Source organism: Trichechus manatus, unplaced genomic scaffold (genome assembly GCF_000243295.1).
Source record: "Trichechus manatus latirostris isolate Lorelei unplaced genomic scaffold, TriManLat1.0 scaffold00015, whole genome shotgun sequence".
Lineage (NCBI taxonomy): Eukaryota > Metazoa > Chordata > Mammalia > Sirenia > Trichechidae > Trichechus > Trichechus manatus.
The window spans coordinates 6,171,238-6,193,528 of NW_004443951.1; the positions used below are offsets into that span (position 1 = coordinate 6,171,238).

General features: G+C 35.7%; 1 protein-coding gene across 2 annotated transcripts in view; it reads left to right on the forward strand.

Annotated features, from left to right (window-relative positions):
- Nucleotides 1-22,291, forward strand: part of AGBL4 (AGBL carboxypeptidase 4) — a 1,625,978-nt gene that overhangs the window by 323,061 nt on the left and 1,280,626 nt on the right. Inside the window, exon 3 of one of the 2 annotated variants that reach the window (XM_012554276.2) lies at nucleotides 7,254-7,414. In XM_012554276.2, the coding sequence (XP_012409730.1) occupies nucleotides 7,254-7,414 (161 nt within the window). The remainder of the gene's footprint in view (nucleotides 1-7,253; nucleotides 7,415-22,291) is intronic. The other variant, XM_023727093.1, reaches the window with a different exon arrangement.

Here is a 22,291-nt window from a genome sequence, read left to right on the forward strand (position 1 = left end):
AAATGCCCCCAGGGATGTCCCTGTGCGTCTATGGAGAGTAAAGGAGTAGCTCCCATGCTGCACTGTACTGCTTGGCTAGAAGGGGCTCCCAAGCTGAGAAAACAAAAAGAAAACAAACATAGAAACAAATCAAAGAGAACAAACAAACAAAAAGCCCCGGGGGGGCCACCAGCGTAGCAGCATGGGCCGTGAAGCAGTTTCATAGTCAAGCGGTGTTTTGAAGTCTTTCAGGAAGAAGCAAAGATGGCACACAGAGCCAGGTATTTGAGAGAAAGGAGGGTGAGTTGGTGAGAGGTAAGGAAGAACTCTAAAGAAGCAGAAAAAATCAACACCAGCTGTCAACAAATGGTACTCAGGGAGCCAGCCAGTGCGGGCAGGTGGAATCGAAGCGACACCGGGGTGAAGCCAGTGCTTCCTGGCCAATAGACTGTGGCCACGGAAGTAGAGGAGGCTGAATGGGGGTGAAGAAGTGTAGGGGGTGGGGTAGCGTATATTGCTGGTTACTGGTTGTTCTCTCTTCTGCTGGAAACACTGTGAAGCTGTTTTCTCATACCCCCATTCACCGATCTCCGACAAGAGTCCAGGATGGCAGATCCGTGCTGCAGTAGCTGATAGGGGACCTCTGCATGTATCTCCTCGCTCTCTGTTCTCAGTTGGTTTCTTATTCCATTTGGTGCTTGTCTGAGTTCTTTATCTCTTCATTTGATGCTTAGGGTTTCGGGATTGATGTGTGTCTCTGTTTGACTTAGTTTTTTGCATCTTTGCTGTGGAGGGATGGCGTGGTGCTTCTGTCTGTAGCGCCATGTTGCCTGGAAGTCCCCTGATCAATTGTTTATGGTACAGTGACTGTGTATTTATTCCATCTTTTTTTTGATGCTTCCTGTGTCATTCAGTTTTTCCCCCATAGAATCACTTGTGTAATAAATAAATTACGTTTAAGCATTTGTATGTATATCCTTTGGTGAACTTATGAATGTATTTTCTTTAAATTTACTTTAGGGTTGCTATTTGTTTGGAAATATGCTATATATACTCACCGGTTGCAGATACCACATTTATTAGTGAGCATTTGTTAGGTTATGCTGCAGAACAACTTCAGTGGCTTACAACAAGATTTATTTGTTGCTCAAAATTTTTAAGTTGTGGGTAACTGCAGGTTTGTATATCCATAGTTCTTCTACAGCCTGCAGGTTGACTGTTCTTTTGTTTCATGTGTCTTCTCATTCTCAACCAATGGTTTGCTTAACATGCTTCCTGATTTTTCAAGGAGAAATTGAGAAGGGCAGATGGAAGCGTATAAAGTTGTATAAGGTCTCTATGTTGAAAGGGCCTGGTGTGACTTCTTTCCACATTCCTTTGGATAAAGCAAGCCATCTTGCTCAGGTCACAGTTAATGAAGCAGGAATAACCTGTCTTTTGGAAGGGAATATACAGTTGGGGGCCATAATTCAATCTACTCATCATCAAATAGTTTGCCAAAGTGATTGTACAAATTACATTTCCATCAGCTATGTATGAAAGTTCCATTACTCCACATCCTCGCCTACACTTGATATTGTTTGCCTTTTTAATTTTAATGATTCTAGGAATGCTTTTAGTGCAATGGTTGAACACTTAGCCACTAACTGAAAGGTTAGTGGTTCAAACCTACCTAGTGGCCGCATGGAAGAAAGACCTGGCAATCTGCTCCCTTACAGATTACAGCCTAGAAACTCTGTCAGTTGGAGTCATTATGAGTTGAAATAAAACAGCAATTAGACAGTTTAATTTTAGAGATATCACACTGTAGTTTTAATTTTTAGTCCTGTAAGTATGCTGAGATATGTTGTTGAGAATTTTTTCATGTGCACTCTGGTCATTTAGAATTGGGAGTTCTGAGAATTGGAATACGCTATTTTGTCTCCCCACCCCCTGTATTTTTTATTAGATTGCCTTTTTGTTTTCTTGTTTTCTAGAAACTATATGTCCTGTCTACAAGTCATCTGTCAAATTTATGTACTGTAAATATTTCTCTAAATCAGTAGTGTATATATATTTTAATGATTTTTTTAATGAAGAAGTTATTTTAATGTAGAATATAGTCCAACTTATTAAACATTTATTTTATTGTTACTGCTTTTTGTGACCAGCTTATGAAAATTTTCTTTACGTGAAATCTAAGAAAAAAATTTCCAGTCATCTAGAAACTTCATTGTCTTACCCTTCCTAGTTAGAACTAGCCTTAGTTAGAACCCCCCATACATACATACACATACGGTGCACAGCTCGCTCCTCTCTCGTGCCCTAATGTTTAGATTTCCGTTCCTACAAAAACCTCAAAATTTTGTTTCTGTATTGTAAACTCACCGAACCTCTGTAGTCTGGTTGGGCTCTGGTTTCCTGCACCATTGTTAGGAAATTTTTCTCTGATAGAGTGTCAGTGCTGTTGTGAGAGGTCATCTTGTGGATCTCTCTTCTCTCAGGGATTGCTGTCGTACGATACCTGTTGTCTAACACCTGAAAGCTTTTCTTTATTTCATTTTTTTTTGTAGATTTTATTCAGTGTTATAATTCTCTACAGAGTAGCTAGTCTCTTAACAGTTTCTCTAACATGGCTGAACTAGAAGTAGTGATAGTCACTTTTTGGATCAGATAGTTTTTCTGCAATTATTGAGATGATCGTGTATTTGTTCTTTATTTTGTCAATGTGGTTAATTGATTGATTTTTTAAATGTTAAACCAACTTTGCATTGTTTCAATAATCCCAGCTTTTAAGATGTAGGTATTTATATATATTATGTATTTTATATATATTTTGGTTAACATTTTCATCTAAGTTTATGTGAAACATTGACCTATATGTTTCCTTCCGTGTAATTTCCTTGCCATATTTTAATATCACTGTTATGCTGGCTTCATAAAATGAATTGGATAGCATTTCCTTTTTTCCTGTATAAGTTTTTGTTTAAAATCGATCTTTTTTATATCTTACATATCTTTGTTATAAGATTTTAAGTGTTTACATGTGAAGTCACCTGGGACTGGAGTTTTCTATGTGAAAAAGTTTTAAATAAAGGATATGATCCATTTAATGGTTATTGAAAAATTCACATTTTCTATGTCTTCCTGTATCAATTTTAGTAAATGTGTTTTTATTGTAAATTATTGATTTCATCTCTTTTTCAAATGTATTGGCATAAATGGTTTACTACATGCTTTGATTTGATTTTTTTTTTTTGGTTGTTTAATGTATATAGGGTATATAGTGTTATTCTCTCTTAATTCTTGATATTAATAATGTGAGTTTTCTCTTTAGTTTTGCTGGAGTTTATTAATATTTATACTCTTTCAAAGTCTCAACTTTTCACATTTTAAATATTCTATATAGTACATTAAACTTTTTAAAATTATTTCCTTCTTTCTACTTTTTTTATTGTTTGTTTTGAAAGTACAGTTCTCTTTCAGCTACTGAGGTAGAATCTTAAATCACTTATTTTGGTTGTTTTATTTTCTTTCTTTCTTCCTTCCTTCCTCCCTCCCCTCCCCTCCCTTCCCTTCTATTCCTTTCGCCTTGACCTTCCCCTTCCCTCCTTCCCTCCTTCCTTCCTTCCTTCTTATCATATACCTACCTACCTACCTATCCATCACTATGAATTTCCACGTAAGAATGGTTTAGTTGCATCCCACAACTTTTAGTTGTCACATATTAATTATAATTTAGTTTAAAATATTATTAGTGTGATAAGAGAATATACAAAGTATGATATCAATTCCTTGAAATTTGTTGAGACTTGTTTTATGGGTCAGTATATAATCAATTCTCATAAATGTGCCATGTGCACTTGAAAGGATGTATATTCTGTACTTTTGTAAATATTAAGTGTTCCATAATGAGATGTAGGTATACCTTTTAATTTTGTTTTTCAGATCATCTCAATCTTTTCTGAATTTTTTATTTGCATTTTCTCGGTTATTTGTATTGCTATATTAAAATATCTCACTATAATTCTAGATTAATTCATTTTCGCTGTTTATTTTGTCAAAATTTCCTTTATGTATTTTGAAGCTCTATTGTTAGGTTTGGAGCCCTGGTGGTGAAGTGGTTAAGAACTTGGCTGCCGACCAAAAGGTTGGTAGTTTGAATCCACCAGATGCTCCTTGGAAACCCTATGGGACAGTTCTACTCTATCCTATAGGGCCACTATGAGTTGGAATCAACTTGATGGCAGTGGGTTTGGTTTTGTTTAGTTTGGGTTTATTGTTAGGTTTATATACTTTTAAGATTTTATATATTCTTGGTAGAATTACTCTTTTATCATCATGAAATGCCCCCTTTCATTTCTAGTAATGCTTCTTGACTTAAACTCCTTCTTGTCTGATATAAATATAGCTCCATTAGCTTTCTTTTAGTTAGTGCTTTCCTGTTATAAGCAAGTACTAAGGGTGCAAATGGTTAATGCACTTGGCTGCTAACCAGATGGTTGAAGTCTACCAAGGTGTGCCTCAGAAGAAAGGCCTGGCAATCTACTTGTGAAAAATCAGCTGTTGAAAACCCTATGGAGCACAGTTCTACCCTGACACACGTGGGGCTGCTATGAGTCAGAATTAACTTGATGGCACCAGTTAAACATTTCTGAGTCTCATAACACTCATCATGGGGTCATGGTGAGGTTTTAATTATATAAATTATGTCAAGTCATTTTGAAACTGCGAATTGTTAGACATATATGGTACATTATTATCAGGTACAATGTGGAGCAGCAATTTAATATGTTTTTATTAATAAAAATTCATTTATACTAGTCCAGAATTAAACAAAAATCTGCTGTCCTTTGAATGTTGAAGTACACATTAATATTAAATTTTTAGACCATGGACTTTTAGATGGCAAAACAATACTGTTTTCTTTTTTGTTGTTTTAAGCATAGTAATTTTGTTGAGTATTATAACTTATACAGCATTTTCAATATATGTTTTATTCTTCCTCCCAGCTCTGTTAGGTAGAGAAGTGATATAATCTAGTGGTTAGAGCTATATTGCTTGAATTCAAATCCCAACTCTGGAATTTAGCTTTGGACAAGTTATTTGTGCCTTGATTTTCTTCTACGTAAAATGGGTATGGTAATGGAACTTACTTTATAGGGATTATTGTGAGAATTATATAGGTTAGTACACTTAGTATTTAGGACAATATGTGGCATGTAGAAATAGTCTGAAAATGTTAACTATTAAAATGACCCTTACTTTATAGCTGAGCAGATAGAGTCTTTAAGAGGTTAAATAAATTTTCCAAGTTACTCAGTAAGTGGTGGAGCTAAAACTTGACTGTAGAGCTTCTGACTCCAAGTTCAGTGCCATTGTGCAGTGAGGGTTTTGTCCTCTACAACATAGGGCTTAGTAAACACTTGAATTACAATAGTTCAAAGGACCGTTTAATTGAACAATCCTTTTGGGAATTTCTGAAGACATTTGAAACCTGAAACATTAAGATAAAAGTCTTTGGTCCTAATTAGTTAATGTTTGTACATTTATATAAATGTGTGTGTGTGTTTCAAGTATGTGTTACTAAAGTGGAGGTAACCAATTGTTCTTGTTCTGTAAAGAGGAATAAATCTTTTTTCTCAGGTCAAATTTTAATAAGAGCAGATAAAAGGAACCTAAGATTAATTGATATGGTTTGGAGGATGATCTTATTATATTGGATAACTGCCTGATCATCTTAAAATCAGGCAGTCAAAGAATGCTACAGCTAAAAGCAATTTAGAGATTCTTAATTCAATGTTCTCATTTTGCATACGTGGCCCTGAGAGGGTAAATAACTTACCTATTGTGACATAGTCAGTCAGTTGAACTAGAGTTCAGATCTACTGATTCGCAGTAGTTAAGAGCTCGGCTGCTAACCAAAAGGTCGGCAGTTGAATTCATTAGCTGCTTCTGGGAAGCCCTATGGGGCAGTTCTTCTCTGTTCTGTAGGGTCACTATGAGTTGGAATCAACTCGACAGCAACGAGTTTGATTCCCAGGCTAGCACTCTGGTTTACACTACTGATGCCCAGAAAAACGGCTGACATGCCAATAGAACTAGTATAAGAAGTTATTTAAAACTTTGGTACATATAAGGTTAAATATTAATTTTGGGTATTCTTTTGGAAGAAAACACACCAGAGCTCATTTTAAAGCAGGATGTTGCTGTGCTATTTAAGACCAGTACAATACCAACTTCTCAATCAATTGCTTCATTGTTGTCTGTAATCATCTTGACTCTTTAGCTGTTGGTTATCTGGTTTGGAGTTCATCAGACTCTTTGTGCGTTTTTATCAAGGCAGAGATGCCCACTGCAATATGTAAGGCCCCTAGTTCGGTTCCTGGTACAGGTTAGGTGCTTAGTCAGTTTTAGATCTCTTCACTCATTTAATAGAAGAACTATCCTTCGGTGTATAGCTTGACTTCTTAGCTAGAATAGGAGAATTTGGGGAAGATTCCAAAGAGACTGTGTTACCTATGTTTTTTACCTGTTGTTGTTATTGTGTCCCATCCAGTCAATTCTGACTCCTAGCACACCGATAGGACAGAGTAGAATTGCCCCTATAGGGTTTCCTAGGCTGTAATTCCTTATGGGAGCAGATCGCCAGGTCTTTTCTCCCATGAAGCAGCTGGTGGGTTCGAATCACCAACCTTTCAGTTAGCAGCTGAGCACTTTAACCATTTCACCACCAGAATTCCTTATGTTTCACCTAGGCAGTCTATTCTCTATTATAACCTTCATAGGGTGGCCGCTAGATTTAAATAATATACTTTTTATAAAATATCTAGCACAGTGACTGGCACATACTATGTCCTCAGTAAATGATACTTCCCTTCCTCCAATATCCTATCATCAGTAGCTGGCAAAGCAAGAACTTTAAATTCCATACTCAGTTTTTAATTTACTCCATTTAGCTGTCTTTAAGATTATTTCTATACTTCGCTATTTAGTATGTATGCTTACTATTCTATTTTGATCAATTTTTGTTTAAAAGAGAAAGGAAAACCAGCTTATCTCAGTCTTTGGTGATCCACACCTAAGATGGAAGGCCTTTTGTTGGACCATCTGGACATCCTGAGTATTTTGTATCTTGCATGAGGTATTTAGAAGTTGAGGATACATTGTGAGTGTATGTACATGTACCAAATAATGACAGATGTTACAGTTAGAATTCATATTATTTAGGTGTATGTACCATTGATCTGCATAAACTTCTATTAAAACTCAATTCTCTTAATTTTTATTATTAGGTAACCTTGGCCGGGTGGACCAGGTCTCTGAGTTTGAGTACGATCTGTTTATTAGGCCTGATACCTGTAATCCACGCTTCCGAGTCTGGTTCAACTTTACTGTTGAAAACGTGAAAGAATCACAGGTGAGAGAAATAGTGAATACCTTCAGTGTGGTTTTGGTAAGAATAAAATGATTTTGTTTTCTTTTAGGAATATCAAAATAATGACACTGTATCTGGAATATATTCTTATATGTCTAATGTTACAGTTTTGTTTCAAGAGTTGTAGAGAATTAGGTAAAATTTGCTGACTTTTGTCATGCTGATGGTTATTAAATGATACAGATAGATTATCTGAGAACAAAACTTTTCTTTATGAATTAAAGCATTAGCATGATGTACTTGGCTTTCGTTGAGACACTACAAGAAACTTCTAGAAGGATGTGACTTGCTATTATGCTTATTATAAGGATGCTGTTCTTTATATTATTTCTTTTTATAAAGACCTGTGATAGACATTTCACTAAGGCTTCAGTTTCAGAAAAAGATTTTCTTCTCCTGTCCAACAAGGCGTTTGTATCTTAAAAAACAATATAATTTTTATAACTGGTCTTATTTTCCCCTTGCTTGGCTGCTGGGAAGCTCAGAGGCAATTTTAGAGCCCTCTCCAGTGATCTGAAAAAACTTTTTTTTGCTGTGTTTTTGTGGACCAACTTTTATTTTGATCTTATTAATCCGCTTTTAACTGTGATTTCCTCAGTTACATTTTTAGCAGTGTATATTTTATAATCCTGTTTTGAACGAGAGAGAGCATTGGTGAAAATAGAGAGATAAATATATATACTTTGAATAATCATTAATAATAAATGTTAGTCCTAAGAAAGAAAATATCATTCCATTTTATTGAGACAGCTGATCATTTAGGATGCTGCATAGACTGTACACATAGTGATATTGTGATTCTTTTAAGCATGTGAAAACATACCCTTGTAACTCTACATCTACCTTCTCCTTCAGGATCATCCTTTTCTAGTATATTTGGGAGAAAGGAGGGTGTTTGTTTCGCTTTCCCTATAGGGTCAGTCTCTTTCACCTAGTGCTTGCTACTTTCCATTTCTTTTCAGATTCAACTTGAGTCATATGCTAGGCAGTTGTCAGTGTCTGGAATGTAAGGGTTCTGAGTCTTCCTGGACACAATGTTGTTCCTGGCACACTGGCCTCAGCAGAAGAGGGATGCAGGAATAGCCACTTCACGTCACTACCAATTCTCTGTAACACCACTAACGCAGGGCCTTGTTGCTGTTAATTACCATTGGGTCACCTCCAACTCATGGTGACCTTATGTATAACAGCTAAAAATGTTGCCCAGTTCTGTGCCATTTTCATAATTGTTGATGTATTTGAGCCCATTGCTATGGCTGTTGTGTCAGTCCATCTCTTTGGGGGTTCCCTTGCTTTAGCTGACCCTTTACTTTACCAACCATGATGTCCTTTTCTAGAGATTGGTTTTTCCTGATGATGTTTCCAAAGTAAGCAAGACTGAGTCTCACCATTGTTACTTCTAAGGAGCATTCTGGATGTATTTCTTCTAAGACTGATTTGTTTGTTGTTCTGGTAGTCAACAGTATAGTCAATATTCTTTGCCAACACCACAGTTCGAGTGCATCAGTTCTTCTTCTCTCTTTGTTTTCCTTGTCCAACTTTGGCATGTATATGAGGTGATTGAAAAGACCATGGCTCGGGTCAGGTGCAACTTAATCATGAAGTTACATTTTTGCTTTTTAAAACCTTAAAGAGGTCTTTTGCAGAAGATTTTCTCAATGTAATACTTCACTGAATTTCTTGGCTACTGCTTCCATGGATGTTGTAGGTGTATGTAATGTTTACTGATGTTTAGAGGCTAACTGGAAGGAATTAAATATAGGGGAGAGCCTGAAAATTATTAGCTAAATATGACTGATCTAAGAATTTTAGGACTAGGGGAAAAAAGCTAAACCGTACTCAGAAAGCCCCTCAAGCTCTATTCCTTGCCTTGCTTCTTGGTCTTACCTACTCCTCCATGAACAAGTTCTTTTTTTATTTCTTCATAGTAAGAATAACCATACCTTCTTTCCCGCCCCCCCTCCCCAAAGCCATACTTTACCTACAGGAATTAACCAGACCCTGGGATTGTCCTTCTTATTTCACCAAGGCAATCAATAATCTTCAAAGTATGTTTTCCAAAGTCCTTGTTACTCAGTCTAGAGACTATAACTCACAGCAGGAGGCTTTAGCCACATGTAGTACTGAGTCTTGGCATTCCACCTTTGGGCCCCCTATGTAGATCTCTCTGCCACTGAGGTAAACTTTACACCCTCTCATTCTTCTGTTAGTGTTCCTGTCTCATGTCAGTAACTTACAATTGGCAAATAAACACACCTCTGAAAAACAAACAAAATAATACTGAGGCTCTATAGTCAGTTAATATGAAGGAAGGAAAATATTTTTTTTAAAGCAATGTAATCTGCCAGGATTTCTCAGTTCACAAAAGGAATTACTCTTTCCTTCTTTATGCACGGCATATGCACATGCATCCTACTGCATACAGGAACACACTGATTCCTAAGAAATGGGAACTTTTACTTTTGTTACTTTTCAAATAACAGGATCATTTATCCCCATTATGACCTCTGCTAAACAGACACTTAGCAGAAGCGCTGCAATTATAGTGTTTCTTTAATTTTGAGCCACATTAAATTCCTAGCCCTGTTTTTTTCTCACTTTAGTCTTTATATAAAGATTATCCTCACACAGCCCCTATGTTTGGGAAGAGGGAGGTGAACTGACTAGAGAGTTACAGAAACTTTGTTCCTTCAGTTACATTACCAGAGATAGTCCTTTGGACATGTTGCTTGAACATTTTAAAATTTCTTACTCTTTGGCTCTATTAGTTTGCTTACAGGGATGTTCTTTTGGTTGTTTAAAATACCTCTGCCATGAGCGTTGTAACTTTCATACTACGTGTTAAACTTACACAACCTCCTTTGTAGTCTTATCTATCAATTAAATAAGCAGCTAACATGAATGTGTTCCAAGGAGTTTTTCTAATAAGAGAGCTGGCTCTGTTTCATGGATGCTTATTTTTGAAGTTAGAGGAACCAATATTTGCTCTGTCTCTCTAGGTTCTGTCTTCATATCCAGTGTTATCCTACCCTTGTTACAATTAGAAATCATGAACATGTTTATTTGGTTTCCTGGAGCCTGATGCTTTATCAGTCTCTTTCTGTGGGCCATTGCTTCATCAACTGTAATCACATTATATAGTCATGGAAATCTGTCTCAAGAAGGCATAAAGATCTGTTGGAAAGATACAATATATATCTCTAGCTCACAGGATATTTGTTTTTCATGGTTGTCTACATGAAAGAGAATGGTTTTACGATTAAGTTTGACTTATGAGGTCTGTTTTTATAATGTCTCTTCCTATAATCTTTTTTCATCTCTCCAATTTCCGTTAAAATGAGACCTGCATGAATGTAATCTAGTCAGGAACCTTATTTAGGGCTTGGTACTAGTGGGCAAAAGAAGTATTAGTCATCACAGGCTGACTCTAGTAAATGAATGTTAAAAATTGCAGCATCAAGTATACTGTATAAACTGGTCCTAGCTTTTGGATTATTTTACTTGATGTTTTTAGGAAGTGATAAAAGCTTGGAATGTAAGGTGCTGTGTCCCAGGACTGATACATTCACCCCCAAATGTAGTTTCTAAATAGTGCATTTGCAAGAGTCTATGAAAACTGAATGTCCTGGTACCTCTATGGAAAAGTAATTTTCTCTCTGAAAAACTGGTATTAAATATTCTTATGTGGAAATTTATTATTGATGGAGCAGAGCACCCGTGTGATGTGAAAGCAAATCTTCCTATTTAAATACTCATGAAAAAGCTTCAGCCAATAAGACGAAATCAAATGGTATGCCTGGACTATTTAAACTCTGTTCCCTTTCCTTTAATATTCTTTTTTTCTCTTTGAATTTCTTTTTCCCCAGTCTGATTATAAAAGTAGTAAATGCTCAATGTAGGAATGTTGGAAAATATAGATAATTGTTAAATGCAGAAAAAGAAAAAAAAATTAAAAATCAACAGACTCATAATCTTACTGCCTAGAAGCAAATGCTGTTAGCTTTTTGCCATATTTACTTCTAGACTTATTTATTTTTTGAAGCATAATTAACTTTTTACTGTATAAATATATTTTTATATTTTGATTTTTTTCTTAAAAAACAAAATATTATCACTAACAACTTCAAAACTTTATAAAAATGACTGTACAATATCTATTGGATAGTTTCCTTGCTCTTAGTAATCAAGATTATTTTCCATTATCTATCGTTATAAATAACAATGCGTGAACATCTGTATGCATAAACTGTTATACATATTTCATTTTGCTTTCTTTGAATAAATTTGAATGGAACAAAGCACATGAACATTTTAAAGACTCTTGATACATACTTCTAAATTGCTTCCATAAGGTTTATACTATTTTGCTGTCCTATCAGCAGTAAATGAGATACCTTTACATGAATTTCTTGCTTTGAACTCTTTTATGAACTCAGATGTTCACACACTCAGAATAAATTACTTGTTTATTTTTCATCACGTTGAACTCCACACAGATAAATGGGATATGATGCAACATCTCAGGCCTCCAGTCATAAAGAAGTTAATTGCATTCCAGCAATGCCATGAAACAACAAAACAGACTCGTTTATTATTTTGACTCTTTTTCTCAATTCATCAACCCTTTTTTGTCTTGGTGTGCCGACCAGTTGTCCTGGGGGGTACGTGATAGGACATAAAAAGGAAGTGATTTTTAACAACAAAGTATTTCGTAGGTTATCATAAGCAGTAATTGTAGCTTAAAACACACACACACATTTATATATATATATATGTATATATCTGAGTTACATTTTAAAATTGTAGGAAATTTTGCTACTTCTTTAGCCTTCCTCCTGGATATTTCAGTGAAACTTTATCCTGGCTGTGGCCAAAATCAATAGCCCACAGAGGCAGCAGCATATCACACTGCAAAGAGCACAGACAATGGGTTCAGATAGATTTGAGTTTATATCCGGGCTCTGATACTTATTAGCTGTTTTACCCTTAATCAGTTAAATTAATCTCTTGGAACCTCAGTTTTTTCATCTGTAAAATGAAGATAATACTTTCTCATAAGGGTGTTGTGAAAATTAAATGAGACAATGTCTGTAAAGAGCCTGCCATAGTGTTTAGTAAATAATCAGGGCTCAATATTTGATAACTGTTGTTTTTATGAAAACAACCACAACAGTAGTAATAATACTAACAACAGCAAGAGCAAAAACTACCACTACAATAGGTTACAACTAGGTTACTAATACTATTTCCTCTTCTGCTCTTATTCTTTCTCCTTCTTTTCCTCCTTCTTCTCTTGCTTTTCCTTTCCTTCTTCTTCCTTCTTTTTGCAGTACTACTACTAATTACTATTATTATTGTTACTATAGTATTATTATCACCATCATCACTAAGCAAAATGTCAATTGGTTTAGAATATGGGTTCTATGTTAGATATGCCTGAGTTTCAGGCCCAGCTCTGCCACTTACATAGTAGCTCTGTGACTTTGGGAAAGTTAGTGAGCAATTTACCTGTTTAAATGATCAATTTCTTTATTTATTCAATAAAGATAATAGCATTACCTAATAGAATTGGGGAGCCCTGGTGGTGCAGTGATTAAGAACTATGGCTGCTAACCAAAAGGTTGGCAGTTGGAATCCACCAGCCACTCCTTGAATACCCTATGGGGCAGTTCTACTCTGTCTTATAGGGTCGCTATGAGTCGAAATTGACTTGACAGCAACAGGTTTGGTTTGTTTGGAATAGAATTGGTGTAATAATTACATGGGATAATGCATATAAAACATTTAATTCAGTGCCTGGCACATAAGAAGTGCTCACCAGATGATAGCTATTAATACTGCTATGCTACTACTACTACTTCTACAAAACAGAACACTGGTTCTCATTTTCTCTGTCTTAGAATTTATTATAATTATTGCTTACATTTATCAAATATTTACATGGTACAGACAATATTCTAAATCTTTTATATTAATTAGTTCATTTAATCCTCAAAACAATCCTTTGAGATAAGCACTATGTGTTAGTGCTTTCTCTTATTTCATCTATACAACCTCATGAATTCAGTATTATCAGCCCCATTTTACAGATGAAGAAATTGAGGCACAGAGGATAAATAACTTGCTCAAGATCACACAATCAGTAAGGGGTAGAGGCAGGATTTGTTTCTTGGAGTCTCTGTGAGTTGGGAATTGACAAGACAGCAGCTAAGAACAGTCACTGTAGAAATATTCACTATAGAAAATTTGGAAAATATAGGTAAGTATTAGAAACAGAAAAATGCAAAAAACCCAAACCCATACTCTTACTACCTAGAAGCAATTACTGTGAACCTTTTTGCATAGTTACTTCTAGGTTTGTTTGTTTTCTATTTGTGTTTTGCAACATGTTATTTACTGTCCCCAGAGCTTGTTCTCTTAACCTCTGTCTTATGCTGCCTCTCAGGATATCATCTCAATAGATGCAGAAAAAACAATTGTTAAAATTCAACACTGATTCAAGCTAAAACTTGTAGCAAACTAGGGTGAAAAGGAAACATTCTTATCTCACAAAGAATGTCGTTAGAGAATCAAGAACAAACATCATATGCAGTGACGAAACTTTAAAAGCATTCACTTTAAAGTCAGAAACAAGACAAGGATGACCTTATCAAAATACTTTTCAGAATTGTATTGGAGGCTCTAACTAATGAAATAAAACAAGAAAAAGAAATAAGTGTTATAATGATTTAAAAGAAAGGTACATAATTTTCATTGTTTGTAAATGATACAATTGTCTGAAAGAAAATCCAAGAGAATCTATAGGCAATTTGTTAGAACTATTAAAAGAGCTGAGCAATATTCTTGAATAGAAGAATTACATATACAATTTGATAATGTTCCTTTATATTGTTGCTGTTATTAGATGCCATCGAGTCAATTTTGACTCATAGCAACCCTGTAGGATGGAGTAGAACTGCCTCATAAGGTTTCCAGGGAGTGACTGGTAGATTTGAACTGCCCACCTTTTGATCAGAGGCTAAGCTGTTAACCACTGCACCACCATGGTTCCATGTATTTGATATGGGTGTGCAATTAAGAGAGGAATTAACAATGACTTCAAGTTTTTGTCATGAGCATCTGGAAGGGGTTGGGGTTAGAATCTATAAGGAAAACTGCAGAGCAGTTTTTGGGGAGAAGATCAGGATTTCAGTTTTGGACAGGCTAAATCTGAGATGCCTATTAGAGCTGCTGTGTTACTTGAGAGTTACTGGAGACTTAGAGAGAAATCAGGACTGGAGATATAAATTTGGAAGTTGTTGGCATATAGATGGTATTTGAAGCCATCAGACTGGATGATATCACCAAATGAGAAGAGGAGTAAGGAGTTAGCCTTAGGACACTTTGACAAAGGAACCAGCAAAGGGAACTGAGAAAGAGCAAGAAGGAGGAAATTATTGGTAATGTCAAGGTCTAGAGTATGACTATAGGAGTGGTAAGCTGAAGTAAAATGGAGGACAGGATCATTGGATGGGAGGAAACTGAAGACCTGAGAGGCCACAGTGTTGGAAAGATACTCTCCATATATATTGGAAAAGTGACAGTGAGGCATGAGCAATAATCATTGAAAAATGGAGGAGGAGTGACAGAAGAGTAGGGAAATGATACCAATAAAGAAAGGTAATGGACAGATAATTTGATGAAATGAGATTCAAAGCTATGTTATGGAAGTGATGGCTCAATTTATAAATACATTACTTCTCCCAAAATCAGTCTGTACTTTCAATAAAATTCCAATTAGAATACCAATAGGATTTTTTTCCATACAATATAACAAACTAATTCTAAAATTCATGTAGATAAGCAAAGGGCCAAGAATAGCCAAGCCAACATTGAAGAAGAATAATGAATGAGTATATGTTTATTTGATGGACACTTGTCTTTCAGCTAACAATTTTTCTTTATAGCAGTAGTAATTAAAATATCATGACACTGGCATGAGAATAGACAAATTGTCTAAATGAACAGAATGGAACTCAGGCTATTTATATAAGGGAACTTGGTATGTGATAGAGGTTGCATTACAAAATAGTAGAATTAGCAGTGTCTATTTAATTAATAGTGTTGTATACAAACAATACCCCAATTTCACACTAAAAACACACACAAAACTTTATAAAGATTTAAATATGAAGACAAATTAAAAATTTAAACTCTTAAAATAATATAAAATATACATTTTATTACCTTTGTAGTACGGTTAAATTTCTTAAGCAAGACAGAAAGGCAAAATTATAAGAAAATAGACTGATATTTTTGAGTTTGTAAAAATAAGATCTATTTGACAAAAGACCAAAGTTGAAAGATATGCACTATGCTGGAAAAGGAATTTTCATGATATACTACAGCTAAAACATTGGTATTAATAGTATAGGAGTCCCTGGGTGTTACAGATGGCTAAGTGCTCGACTGTTAACCGAAAGTTTGTTTGGTGGTTTGAACCCACTCAGAGGTGCCTCAGAAGAAAGACCTGGCAATCTACTTCTGAAAGGTCACAGCCTTGAAAACTCTACGAAGGGCAGTTCTACTCTACAACACATAGGGTCGCCATGAGTCTGAATCCACTGGACAGCAACTGATTTTTTAAAATCCATAATAGAGAATTCCTACAGAAAGAAAGAAAAGCAAGTAAACAAGCAAAGAATATAGATAGGTTCATAGAAGACTAAATGATAAATAGAGCTGTTCTCAAAAAGTTTGGATTGGGAGAAGAAATATTCTCAAAAATAGGAAAAGGAAAGAGAAGAGAAATCTGTCTCAAGTACTCTGGTGTGTAAAGAGTAACTCTTGCTCCTGATTGTTCAGTGGTAGTTGTCACCGAGTGTAGTGGGAAAAAGCGGGGGCTTTGACTTTCAAGGTGGCTTCTATTGTTTTCACTTAAAATCTTTTACAGAGATAAAAAATTTATGTTTCTGAAAATTAATAACAAATGTAGTAACTGTATCTGGAATTATTTATGTGTTTATAATCATGATATACATTTTATCAATGCATTTGTGAATTTATGTTTTTATAATTTTTATGACATCAGTTATATCAGGTACTGTTACTGTAATTTAAAGTGAGATCATTCAAATAAAAAATTTGTTGACATTAAACACTGTAGTATTTCTTAAATAAGCATTTCACTATTGTAGTTGCCATGAATGATTTTTCACATTGCTAAATTCAGTGGGTATATGATACTCAACTTATTTTGCACTTGATACTGTTGACAAAATACTCCTGGAAATTTTGTTCCCTTAGCTTTCATCATATTCCTCTTTTCTGATTTTCCTTGTATCTGCCTAATTATTCTGATTCTCCTTCAGGAACTTTTCCTCTCCTACAAATTTCTAAACATTTATACTCTCCATCATTCCATCTTATTATATCTTACATCTTATAACTCATTTCAACATTCCCATGTGGATCTCCTGCTTGAAAATCTCTCCTGAGATTCAAACTCCTGGGTTCAGCTGTCTGTTGACCACTACCACTGGTATCACATACTCATCATTTACAAAAGTGAGCTCTTTATCCTGCTCCCCAAATCTGCGTTTTCTCTCTGTTATATTCCAGGAATGTGCTATTACCCATGCAGTCACTCAAACCAGAAACATGGGGATTATTTTAGACACTTTCTTCTCCCTTGTAAACTCCCATGTCTAAAAAATAATCATCATCACCACAATATTAATGTAACTACCATTTATTGATCACTCATACTGTGGCAACTACTGTGTTAAATGTTTTAGTTTCAATACTCACAATAACCATGGAGGTTGGTATTGTTATTTATTATCTTCATTCTTGATTGTATAAATGAGAAAATCAATTTTGCCCCACTGATTTTACCACCTTTAAAAATAATTTCCTGAATTTGTTTGTGCCTTTCTGACTGCTACAGCCATCCAAGTTCAGTTTATTATTTTAGGTTGCCTGGTCTCTGACAGTTATCTCCCAACAAGTTGCTTTGCCCAGTCTTGTGTTCTTTAAGTCCATACTGGAGCTGTAGTGATCTATGTAAACTGCAAAGCTGACCTTACCACTCTACTGATAAACCCCGTAAATAGCTGTCTGTTGCCTTTAGGGTAATGTCCAAACTTCTTAGCCTGGCATATGGCACTTTTCACGATCTGTCCCCTATCTGTCTGCCTTGCCTTAAATAGTTATTGGTTCCCTGCGAAGACCATGTTGTTTAACATATCTCTGCCTTTTATTATGTCTTCCTGTAATGCTCTTCCAACATTTCCTCATTTAAATTAAAGCCCAGGCTTTGGAGTTAGACTCCCAGGGTTTGTATAGTACCTCAAATATTCACTGTGTGACCTTGGACCGGTTATGACACTTTGTCTCAGTTTCCTCATTTGTGAAAAGGGGATCAGAATAAGATGAGATAATATGTACAAAGCTATTACAGTTTTCCCTGGAACATAGAAAGCTATCCATAAATATTATTTTTCTGATCATTAGTATTTGAGAATGTTTACTGTGTTCCTGTGATATGCCAGACATGGTTCTGAGCACTTAGGAATCAGCAGTGAATAAGACAGACAAGGCACTTTTGTTCTGAAGAAGCTGATGTCCTATTACGAGAAGAAAGACAATAAATACGAGCAAGTAAGATATTTTTAGAAAGTGTCAAATGCTACCACATTTGTTTATTCATTTGAGTGATTTTGCAGTTTCCAGTTTTTGGCAATTATGAATTTTTCTTCTGTTTAAGTATTTGCAACAGCTTTATTTTGTGTGTATGTGTGAATATAAGTTTTGATTTCACTTGAGTGAATACTTGAGAGTGGAATTGCTGGTTGTTGGGTCATATGGTACGTGAGTAAATGTGCTGCAGAAGACATCTTTAAAGTGTTAAAAAGCAAAGATGTCACTTTGAGGACTAAGGTGCACCTGACCCAACCCATGGTATTTTCAGTTGCCTAATATGCATGCGAAAGCTGGACAATGAATAAGGAAGACTGAAGAAGAATTGATGCCTTTGAATTATGGTGTTGGCGAAGAATATTGACTATACCATGAGCTGGCAGAAGAACAAACAAATCTGTCTTATAAGAAGTGCAGCCAGAATGCTCCTTAGGAGCAAGGATGGCGAGAGTTTACCTTTTAGCCTCTTTATGTTTCTAGAATGCCTTTACACTCTTCTTTATCTTGCAAACTTTAATTTTTGTTTTTTTTTAGGTGAAAAACTTCAGTTTCAAAATAATGGAATAATTCACTAAAGGTCTCACATCTGGTTTATGGCAGAACTGAACTTATAGTCTGGGCCTCTTGGCTTCTGTGCTAGTTCTGTTGCTGCTTCATTAAGGTCTGCTCTGATTTTCATTTTAAATACAGGCTTCGTTTTCTTTTTTCACTGTTGCCTCCCCCAATTCATACATCTTGGAAGCCTTGCTGATGCTTGTCTGGTAATGTCCCATACGAAAATTTTTGGCAAACAGTTATCTCTTATTTCAAAAATTAGAGTATAAAACCAAGTTTTATACCAGTATTACACTTGCCTCATGATTCTGCTGCTCTGGTGAATGATGTTATAAGAAGATTGCAGAATAATTACATTTGTACAGAAAGAGTTGATCATAATGAATTTTTCTAAATTGTTTTTTATTTGTAGTATGTAAATAAAGTGACTTTGTCTAACTCAGAAATTTTCTCTTTAATGTTTGGAAATAATATATTGTTAAATGTGTGCCATTAAATGAAAATACTGTTTTATAAAAGCATAGGATAATGATAACAATATGGAAGCACTTTCTCTTCCTTTTTATTCTTTTCCCTTTCCTCTCAAAGGTCAAAAGTTAATTGATAAAATATAGTATTCGATGAGACAATCATATTTATCATGAATAAATGATGCTGTTTGGTTCAGGGTATTTAACTTACTCATGCATGTAGTTGATACTAACTGATTCCATTAAAAAAAGTTCTCTTGGTCAGTTGATTGAATGTACCTAACTACCGAATTCCACTACAAAAGAATGGGAGAAAGTTGGGAGCAAGGAAGCTGAGCTACTTCTCCGTTTTGAATTCATCTAGTATATAATAAATACTTGGAGTTCCTAGGTGGCACAAATGCTGAAGTGCTCGACTACTAGCTGAAAGGTTGGGGGTTTGAACCCACCCAGAGGTGCTCAGGCTTAGCAGCCTGCTTCTGAAAGGTCACAGCGTTGAAAACTCTATGAACCTGTTCTACTCTGCACACATGGGGTCGCCATGAGTCAGAACCAACTCGATGGCAACTAACAACAATAATGAATGCTTAGGTTGGAAGGCTGCAACATGTAAGTGGAAGAAGAGTCAAACAAACCTGAATTTAAATTCAAGCTTAACTACTTTTTACCTGTTGGCTTTCAGCTAATTATTTAACCTTTGTGAGTTTAGTTTGCATGTCTACTAATCTCTCTTCAAAGTATTGTTGCTTAAATTAAATGAAATACCCGGATGGTTTCACTATTGAATTCTACCAACATTGAAAGAAGAATTCACGTCAATCCTTCTCAAATTCTTCAAAGAAATAGAAGAGGAGGGAATACTTCACAGTTCATTTTATGAGGCCAGCGTTATTGTAGTACCGAAACCAGACAAAGACTTTACAAGGAAGAAAAATTACAGACCAATATCTCTAATGAACATAGATGCAAGAACCTTCAATAAAATATTAGCAAATTGAATCCAATAGTGTATTAAAGGAATTATATACTACCATCAAGTGGGATTTATTACAGGTATGCAAGGCTGGTTCAGCGTTGACAAATCAATTAATATAATTCATCATATCAAGAAGCTAAAGAAGACTTGTACAAGGAAAGGTCACGGAAGCCCCACAGACACATCCAAACTCCCTGAGGGACTGAATTGCTGGGCGGAGGGCTGTGGGGACCATGGTCTCGGGGAACATCCAGCTCAATTGGCATGACACAGCTTATAAGGACAATGCTCTACATTCTACCTTGGTGAGTAGTGTCTGGGGTCTTAAAAGCCTGTGAGCGGCCATCTAAGATACTCCACTGGTCTCATCCCTTCGGGAGCAAGGGAGAATAAAGAGAACAGGATACAAGGAAAAGATTGGTCTGAAGGACTAATTGTCCACAGCTACCAAGGCCTCCACCGGACTGAGTCCAGTACAGCCAGATGGTGCCCCGCCACCACCGACTGCTCTGACCAGGATCACTACAGAGGGTTCTGGACAGAGCTGGAAAAGGATGTGGAACATAATTCTAACTCACAAAAAAAAGACCAGATTTACTGGCCTAAAGGAGACTGGAGAAACCCCGAGAGTATGGCCCCCAGACACCCTTTTAGCTCAGTGGTGAAGTTACCTCCGAGGTTCACTGTTCAGCCTGGGAGTGGACAGCCCCGTAAAACGAAATGAGACTAACGAGGTACAGTAGTCCAGTGACAAGGGCCAGAAAGCAGAAGGGGACAAGGAAGCTGGTGATAGGCAACCCAAGGTTGAGTCAGGATATTGTTGATGTGCTGTGAGATTGTTAACCATTGTCATAGGGCAACGTTTGTAGTAACTGTTAAATGAGAAACTATTTTGTTCTGTAAGCCTTCATCTTAAGTGAGAATAACAGCACAATTCGAAGAGCGTAGTCAATGTCACTGAACTGTGCATGTAGAAATTTCTGAAATTGTGTATCTTTGGCTGTGTGTATTTTCACCAAAAAAAAAAAAAAAGATTGAGCAGTTAGAGGGTTGATATGTTGTGGGGTTGTTAACCAATGTCATAAAACAACATGTGCACTTCTGTTTCATGAGAAACTATTTGTTCTGTAAGCCTTCACCTGAAGTACAATTTAAAAAAAAAAAAAAAAGCTAAAGAAGAAAAACCATATGATTATATTCAATAGATGCAGAAAAAGCATTTCACAAAATCCAACACTTATTTAAGATAAAAACTGTCAGCTATCTAGGAATAGAGACGAACTTGCTCATTTTGATAAAGAACGTTTCCAAAAACCCTACAATTAGCATCATACTTAATGGTGAGAAAATAGATTCTTTCCCTCTAAGATCAGGAACAAGATAAGGATGTCTGCTTTCATCACTCCTACTCAGCATCATACTGGAAGTCCTAACTAATGCAATTAGACAAGAAAAGGAAATCAAAGGGTACACAGATTGGGAAGGAAGAAATAAATTAATTAAATTCATGAACATGTAGTGAAGTACCTGGTATATGGTTTACTTTTAGAAAATATATGCTAAATTTATTTAAAAAATATTTGCTAAATTTATTCAAGAAATATTTATTAAGCATCTGCTATAGGCCAGGCACTGTGCTAGGCACTGAAGGTGTAATGGCCAAAAGAAAAAAACAAACAAAACATATTTAGTCCCTGTGCTACATGGAGCTTACATTTTAGTGCGGGAAAAGTAAAATGATAAATATTTAAAATTATAATTTAGTTTAGTGATAAGTTTTATGAGGAAAGTAAACAGTATACTCAGTGTTGGCAAATAATATTGAATATACCATGGACTGCCAGAAGAACAAACAAAACAATCTTAGAAAAAATACAAGTTGAATGTTTCTTAAAAGTGTGAATGGCAAGACTTTGACTCACTTGCTTTGGATACATTATCAGGAAAGACCAATCACTAGAAAAGGACATCATATTTGGTAAAGTAAACAGCCAATGAAAATGAGGGAAATTCTCAATGAGCTAGATTGACACATGGCCACAATAATGGACTCAAACATACCAGCTATCGTGAACATGGTGCAGGACCAGCAGTGCTTGGCTTTGTTGTACAATGGGAGTTGACTCAATGGCAACTGACAACAACAACAATAAACAGGATACTAGGATAATAACTCTGAGTCAGAACTTACTCGATGGCACCTAACAACAACAA